Source organism: Diorhabda sublineata, chromosome 6 (assembly GCF_026230105.1).
Source record: "Diorhabda sublineata isolate icDioSubl1.1 chromosome 6, icDioSubl1.1, whole genome shotgun sequence".
Lineage (NCBI taxonomy): Eukaryota > Metazoa > Arthropoda > Insecta > Coleoptera > Chrysomelidae > Diorhabda > Diorhabda sublineata.
In genome coordinates this window covers 35,165,620-35,174,616 of record NC_079479.1, presented here as the reverse complement: position 1 = coordinate 35,174,616, position 8,997 = coordinate 35,165,620, and the positions used below count along the sequence as shown (strand labels likewise).

Here is an 8,997-nt window from a genome sequence, read left to right as displayed (position 1 = left end):
GACAATACTGTTTTGAATATGTCAAATCTGTCATTTATATTGTAAAGTTTGATTTTTTAATGAATAGAATCATCGAATTATGACAATACTATTTTGAATATGTCAAATCTGTCATTCATATAATAAAGTTTGATTTTTTAATGAATAGAATCAACGAATTATGACAATACTATTTTGAATACGTCAAATCTGTCATTCATATAATAAAGTTTGATTTTTTAATGAATAGAATCATCGAATTATGACAATACTGTTTTGAATACGTCAAATCTGTCATTTATATCATAAAGTTTGATTTTTTAATGAATAGAATCATCGAATTATGACAATACTGTTTTGAATACGTCAAATCTGTCATTTATATCATAAAGTTTGATTTTTTAATGAATAGAATCATCGAATTATGACAATACTATTTTGAATACGTCAAATCTGTCATTCATATAATAAAGTTTGATTTTTTAATGAATAGAATCATCGAATTATGACAATACTATTTTGAATATGTCAAATCTGTCATTCATATAATAAAGTTTGATTTTTTAATGAATAGAATCATCGAATTATGACAATACTGTTTTGAATACGTCAAATCTGTCATTTATATCATAAAGTTTGATTTTTTAATGAATAGAATCATCGAATTATGACAATACTATTTTGAATACGTCAAATCTGTCATTCATATAATAAAGTTTGATTTTTTAATGAATAGAATCATCGAATTATGACAATACTATTTTGAATATGTCAAATCTGTCATTCATATAATAAAGTTTGATTTTTTAATGAATAGAATCATCGAATTATGACAATACTATTTTGAATACGTCAAATCTGTCATTCATATAATAAAGTTTGATTTTTTAATGAATAGAATCATCGAATTATGACAATACTATTTTGAATATGTCAAATCTGTCATTCATATAATAAAGTTTGATTTTTTAATGAATAGAATCATCGAATTATGACAATACTATTTTGAATACGTCAAATCTGTCATTCATATAATAAAGTTTGATTTTTTAATGAATAGAATCATCGAATTATGACAATACTATTTTGAATATGTCAAATCTGTCATTCATATAATAAAGTTTGATTTTTTAATGAATAGAATCATCGAATTATGACAATACTGTTTTGAATACGTCAAATCTGTCATTTATATCATAAAGTTTGATTTTTTAATGAATAGAATCATCGAATTATGACAATACTATTTTGAATACGTCAAATCTGTCATTCATATAATAAAGTTTGATTTTTTAATGAATAGAATCATCGAATTATGACAATACTATTTTGAATATGTCAAATCTGTCATTCATATAATAAAGTTTGATTTTTTAATGAATAGAATCATCGAATTATGACAATACTATTTTGAATACGTCAAATCTGTCATTCATATAATAAAGTTTGATTTTTTAATGAATAGAATCATCGAATTATGACAATACTATTTTGAATATGTCAAATCTGTCATTCATATAATAAAGTTTGATTTTTTAATGAATAGAATCATCGAATTATGACAATACTATTTTGAATACGTCAAATCTGTCATTCATATAATAAAGTTTGATTTTTTAATGAATAGAATCATCGAATTATGACAATACTGTTTTGAATACGTCAAATCTGTCATTTATATCATAAAGTTTGATTTTTTAATGAATAGAATCATCGAATTATGACAATACTGTTTTGAATATGTCAAATCTGTCATTCATATAATAAAGTTTGATTTTTTAATGAATAGAATCATCGAATTATGACAATACTGTTTTGAATATGTCAAATCTGTCATTCATATAATAAAGTTTGATTTTTTAATGAATAGAATCATCGAATTATGACAATACTGTTTTGAATATGTCAAATCTGTCATTCATATAATAAAGTTTGATTTTTTAATGAATAGAATCATCGAATTATGACAATACTGTTTTGAATATGTCAAATCTGTCATTCATATAATAAAGTTTGATTTTTTAATGAATAGAATCATCGAATTATGACAATACTATTTTGAATACGTCAAATCTGTCATTCATATAATAAAGTTTGATTTTTTAATGAATAGAATCATCGAATTATGACAATACTGTTTTGAATATGTCAAATCTGTCATTCATATAATAAAGTTTGATTTTTTAATGAATAGAATCATCGAATTATGACAATACTGTTTTGAATATGTCAAATCTCTCATTCATATAATAAAGTTTGATTTTTTAATGAATAGAATCATCGAATTATGACAATACTGTTTTGAATACGTCAAATCTGTCATTTATATCATAAAGTTTGATTTTTTAATGAATAGAATCATCGAATTATGACAATACTGTTTTGAATATGTCAAATCTGTCATTTATATCATAAAGTTTGATTTTTTAATGAATAGAATCATCGAATTATGACAATACTATTTTGAATACGTCAAATCTGTCATTTATATAATAAAGTTTGATTTTTTAATGAATAGAATCATCGAATTATGACAACATTGTTTTGAATACGTCAAATCTGTCATTTCCATCATCAAAGCTTGACATATGACACTAGCAGACGGAAAATCAGGGAAACCAACAGCAGAAAATAAATAAATCTTCACCACGACAAAACAGTTGAAACAAAAATATGTTTGAACAGTCAAAACAACTACTACCCCAAATCCAGTAGACAAAAACCCTAACGGAAGCTTTGTAGATACTTTCTTTAAAAATTCCATTCTTCTATCTTACGAAACAATATTACTAGAGTGAAAGCAATAAAAATAAGGTCGATTTATATGAAATAAAACATTTTTTCAAAATAAATTCATGAGTGAAACTTGAGTTTATCACTTTAGACCTCAAGCCAAAGAAAAATCAAAACAATGGGCTGAAAACAAAACATGATTTCGAACAGAATCACCAAGTTGATAGAAAAAAAAACAGCAGGGAAGGTTTTATACAAAGTTTATGATTCAATCGTGGTCGTTATTTAATTATAACACTTATACGAGGTGATAATATGTTTTCACTAACTCAAATTTGTATTAAATTCTACCACGAAGCAATAAATTAGGATTCTATCGGTCAAAAAGTGAAAAAACTGATTTTTCGTCAGGTAATTCATATCGTCAGTCAATTTAACGTTTTTTCCAAACGAATTTTCCATCAAAAAGTATCCGAAATTGATATTATTGATCAAGAAAAACCATAAAATTTATTGATACAATTTTTATTTGTTTCAGAATGTCGCAATTAAAAGGCAGTTCGAAATTGGAAATTCGGAATCGCGCCCTAGCAATGTCCACCCTGATGTTTTCTTTATTTATTATCAATATTATTCTAACTAATTCGAGTACTGCTGCTAAAAGACAGTCGACGAATGGTACTTGGTTGTAAGTATTTTTCCAATAATATTCTAGACGGAATCACATTGAAACAACCATCGGTACACTGCAACAACTTTCCTTGATTTTTCCAAGGCTTTCGATCGTGTTAATCACAATATTTTAATCAAAAAATTGCACTACTACTTTAGGGAAACGCCTCTCGCGAGGTTTAAGTCATAATTTACCAACAGAGGTCAGCTTCTGAGGTTTGATACAACGATGTCTTCTTTCAAGCCACTAGGATGTTGATTGCGCTCCAAAGCTCAGTACTAGGCTTTATTTGGTACCTCCTGTTCATCAATGACGTTACCTATCTAGACACAACGATAATATTTGGTTACTTAATCGTCATTTAATCATGCTGCGATTCTAATAACCTGGACACCTTTTGGATCTTTTCTCTTTGTCGTTTAAATCACTCTCCGGTCTAGAAAAACTTTTTGGTGCGCGATTATAATGAAAAACTACATTCTGGTGGTTCTGTTTTCCTCAAATTTCCATTAAAGACCATCATCCTGCGCTCCAATGCAGTAGGGAATGACTCTTCATCATCCTCTGCAGGTATGGTGCAAAAAACCCCTTGTTCGAATAGAAAAAACACCCATGACGCTTCTCTATCCTTTTAGGGACTACCTCAATTAATCGAAAATAAATTTTGGCGAAAATTTTGGGGGTTAATCTTACCCAAACGACACTTGATGTGATTTTATGAATTTTTCCAATATTTTTATTGTCGTATGTATTAAAATCTAATTAGTTTGAGTAAAACTGACTTTCTCTAACGATTTGTTTGAGAAAAATATCATTTCTTTCCCTTAAATTTATTATTAGACTCCTGGTGAGATTCTCCGGATGGTGGTCACCTCCTGGTGATTTATTCTTGTTATTCAATGTTTCATTGCACCTACGTGCATTATTAAAATTATATGATGTTTATCGATGTGAATAAACATGAATTTCGATATTTGTATTTATCAATTGGTTGTAATACGATATAGTACAAGAGAAAGTTAGGTTAAGTTGCTTTGTCAACCATCTTGTTTCTTTATAGACGTAATCATCTATTTTGTTAATATGATAACAAGGTTTTTAATCCTGCTGTATGATCATACATCAAAACTCAGTAGATTAATCAAGATTTCCATCAAAAGAAAGTTGGAAGACATCTTCAGAAGGAGATTTCGAGAGTTGACGACCTTCTCTAGCTTCCAGGTGACGAACTAAACCAGTTGGAAGACAAACAGAAGAAATAACCATTAGAGACACTCTTGGTTTATGAATATTGGTTGGATCTCGACCAGAGACAGTTGTAGAAGACTAATTCAAGCTTTAACTGAAGACCAAGCTTCTCTTCAGCAGGATCATTCTTATTTTAATCCTGCTGTATGATCATAGATCAAAACTCAGTAGATTAATCAAGATTTCGATCAAAACAAAGTTGGAAGACATCTTCAGAAGGAGATTTCGAGAGTTGACGACCTTTTCTAGCTTCCAGGTGACGAACTAAACCAGTTGGAAGACAAACAGAAGAAATAACCATTAGAGACACTCTTGGTTTATGAATATTGGTTGGATCTCGACCAGAGACAGTTGTAGAAGACTAATTCAAGCTTTAACTGAAGACCAAGCTTCTCTTCAGCAGGATCATTCTTATTTTAATCCTGCTGTATGATCATAGATCAAAACTCAGTAGATTTATCAAGATTTCCATCAAAAGAAAGTTGGAGGACATCTTCAGAAGGATATTTCGAGATTTGACGACCTTCTCCAGCTTCCAGGTGACGAACTAAACCAGTTGGAAGACAAACAGAAGAAATAACCATTAGAGACACTCTTGGTTTATGAATATTGGTTGGATCTCGACCAGAGACAGTTGTAGAAGACTAATTCAAGCTTTAACTGAAGACCAAGCTTCTCTTCAGCAGGATCATTCTTATTTTAATCCTGCTGTATGATCATAGATCAAAACTCAGTAGATTAATCAAGATTTCGATCAAAACAAAGTTGGAAGACATCTTCAGAAGGAGATTTCGAGAGTTGACGACCTTTTCTAGCTTCCAGGTGACGAACTAAACCAGTTGGAAGACAAACAGAAGAAATAACCATTAGAGACACTCTTGGTTTATGAATATTGGTTGGATCTCGACCAGAGACAGTTGTAGAAGACTAATTCAAGCTTTAACTGAAGACCAAGCTTCTCTTCAGCAGGATCATTCTTATTTTAATCCTGCTGTATGATCATAGATCAAAACTCAGTAGATTTATCAAGATTTCCATCAAAAGAAAGTTGGAGGACATCTTCAGAAGGATATTTCGAGATTTGACGACCTTCTCCAGCTTCCAGGTGACGAACTAAACCAGTTGGAAGACAAACAGAAGAAATAACCATTAGAGACACTCTTGGTTTATGAATATTGGTTGGATCTCGACCAGAGACAGGTGTAGAAGACTAATTCAAGCTTGAACTGAAGACCAAGCTTCTCTTCAGCAGGATCATTCTTATTTTAATCCTGCTGTATGATCTTAAATCAAAACTCTGTAGATTTATCAAGATTTCCATCAAAAGAAAGTTGGAAGACATCTTCAGAAGGATATTTCGAGATTTGACGACCTTCTCCAGCTTCCAGGTGACGAACTAAACCAGTTGGAAGACAAACAGAAGAAATAACCATTAGAGACACTCTTAGTTTATGAATTTTGGTTGGATCTCGACCAGAGACAGCTGTAGAAGACTAATGCAAGCTTGAACTGAAGACCAAGCTTCTCTTCAGCAGGATCATTCTTATTTTAATCCTGCTGTAGGATCATAGATCAAAACTCAGTAGATTTATCAAGATTTCCATCAAAAGAAAGTTGGAAGACATCTTCAGAAGGATATTTCGAGATTTGACGACCTTCTCCAGCTTCCAGGTGACGAACTAAACCAGTTGGAAGACAAACAGAAGAAATAACCATTAGAGACACTCTTAGTTTATGAATTTTGGTTGGATCTCGACCAGAGACAGCTGTAGAAGACTAATTCAAGCTTTAACTGAAGACCAAGCTTCTCTTCAGCAGGATCATTCTTATTTTAATCCTGCTGTATGATCTTAAATCAAAACTCTGTAGATTTATCAAGATTTCCATCAAAAGAAAGTTGGAAGACATCTTCAGAAGGAGATTTCGAGAGTTGACGACCTTCTCCAGCTTCCAGGTGACGAACTAAACCAGTTGGAAGACAAACAGAAGAAATAACCATTAGAGACACTCTTGGTTTATGAATATTGGTTGGATCTCGACCAGAGACAGCTGTAGAAGACTAATGCAAGCTTGAACTGAAGACCAAGCTTCTCTTCAGCAGGATCATTCTTATTTTAATCCTGCTGTATGATCTTAAATCAAAACTCTGTAGATTTATCAAGATTTCGATCAAAAGAAAGTTGGAAGACATCTTCAGAAGGAGATTTCGAGAGTTGACGACCTTCTCTATCTTCCAGGTGACGAACTAAACCAGTTGGAAGACAAACAGAAGAAATAACCATTAGAGACACTCTTGGTTTATGAATATTGGTTGGATCTCGACCAGAGACAGTTGTAGAAGACTAATTCAAGCTTGAACTGAAGACCAAGCTTCTCTTCAGCAGGATCATTCTTATTTTAATCCTGCTGTAGGATCATACATCAAAACTCAGTAGATTTATCAAGATTTCCATCAAAAGAAAGTTGGAAGACATCTTCAGAAGGAGATTTCGAGAGTTGACGACCTTTTCTAGCTTCCAGGTGACGAACTAAACCAGTTGGAAGACAAATAAAAGAAATAACCATTAGAGACACTCTTAGTTTATGAATTTTGGTTGGATCTCGACCAGAGACAGTTGTAGAAGACTAATTCAAGCTTTAACTGAAGACCAAGCTTCTTTTCAACAGGATCATTCTTATTTTAATCACGTCGATGATAACCTCAATCTTTTACTTCATGATTCATTGAATCGTATCGTTCAACTGATACAGCTTATTTCGTATCGTATTTATCGAATCAAAAGCGTCTTTTTGAAAGGTTAATTAAATGTGAAAGAACGTCGGGGGCAGTCGACCGACGAAAACCAACGAAAAAAGATCCGCGCGCAAGATATATTTTCACGCTAAATACGATAAGTAGATGAGGAAGTAAGTTTCGACGGTCTCTTTAGTACACGCTCCATAAAATCGCACATTTTCAACGACTAACCAGATGAAATTACAACCAGGAATTAAAAACTTTCAATCGACTGCACGATTTCAAAACTTGATAACTATAAATAATTTCTCGCCGTTACAGGGCGTTGCAATTTAAAAATAAATAATAATATTGATTATTTATATGGTGAAATTGAAGTTTATACCACAAAAATATACGAGGGAGGTTCCAGAAGTACCAGGACTGACCTAGAGATGGCGGTAGCTACCACTGTATTAGAAAGTCGTAGGACCGGCAGAAATTTCGAAAAAAATCCACAAATTACAAAATTCTACCTAATAAATTCAATAATATACTATTTTATGCAACCTAGCACGACTATTAAAGATAAATATTATAAAACATCGAGTAAACTACGACGATTAACACAAATCGTCGGTGGGATGTTATTTTACAACCCCCGTACAAGTTATTTTGTTATATTATGATTTGTTGTAGCATCTAAAATTGTCGGCACGCATAACCAACGCGCTTTTATATCATTTTTATTCGTTTTTTTCTAAATACTACAAATCAAAGTTGCTATAAACGTAAAACAATCGATATCACCAGATTCTCCGGATTAAGAAGAAAGTTAAACAGTATTTTACCAAATACGGTTCGTACTTGACGATTAAACTTGTGTATCATTCAATTCAGTCGACATTAGATTAATTAAATCGGCTCCGAATGACTTTTTAAGCGCTTAGGATGTACACGTGATTCGCGACGTGCAAACGCCGTTTTCAAACACATTTCTAAGTAAATCAGATGAGATTTATATACCGGGAGTGTATATATAGTATAAGTAGTAGCGGGAATTCTTGAAAACGGGCTCTGTTGCCGACGCGCCGCGTTCTATAACTTTCAAGCTGAACGGTACGGTCGGATTGGCACAACTGCTTGTATTACAACTGCTAAAATGAGTTTTTTGTCATGAGGAGTTAAAAAAAAATTGATTCTTCGCAAAATCGTACATTTCATACGGAAACTAACATTATTTTTGGAGTTTTCAGACAAAAATACTGTCGATATAAGTATATTTTCAACTAGAAAAAGTGTTGAAAAAAAAATTTGACATTCTCGTATAAAAAGTTCAATATCTCGAAAACTATTTGAGATATCGATTCATTTTTGACATGAGTCGATTAAGAAAACGTGTGTCTAATTGAATTTATACGTTAGAATCCTTCAGTTGCATATTTGTGAGAAATATACAGGGTTGAGTTTGTAATTGACATGTTTGTATAAAAACTTCCATATCTCGAAAACCATTTGAGATATCGATTCATTTTTGACATGAGTCGATTAAGAAAACGTGTGTCTAATTGAATTTATACGTTAGAATCCTTCAGTTGCATATTTGTGAGAAATATACAGGGTTGAGTTTGTAATTGACATGTTTGTA

At 31.6% G+C, this 8,997-nt stretch overlaps 1 protein-coding gene across 1 annotated transcript in view; it reads left to right on the top strand.

The window, feature by feature from the left end:
- The first annotated feature begins 3,254 nt into the window (after positions 1-3,254).
- Positions 3,255-8,997, top strand: part of LOC130445034 (protein Wnt-5b-like) — a 28,032-nt gene continuing 22,289 nt past the window's right edge. The window contains exon 1 of the mRNA XM_056780510.1: positions 3,255-3,400. Coding sequence (XP_056636488.1) covers positions 3,306-3,400 — 95 coding nt within the window. The 5' untranslated portion in view covers positions 3,255-3,305. The remainder of the gene's footprint in view (positions 3,401-8,997) is intronic.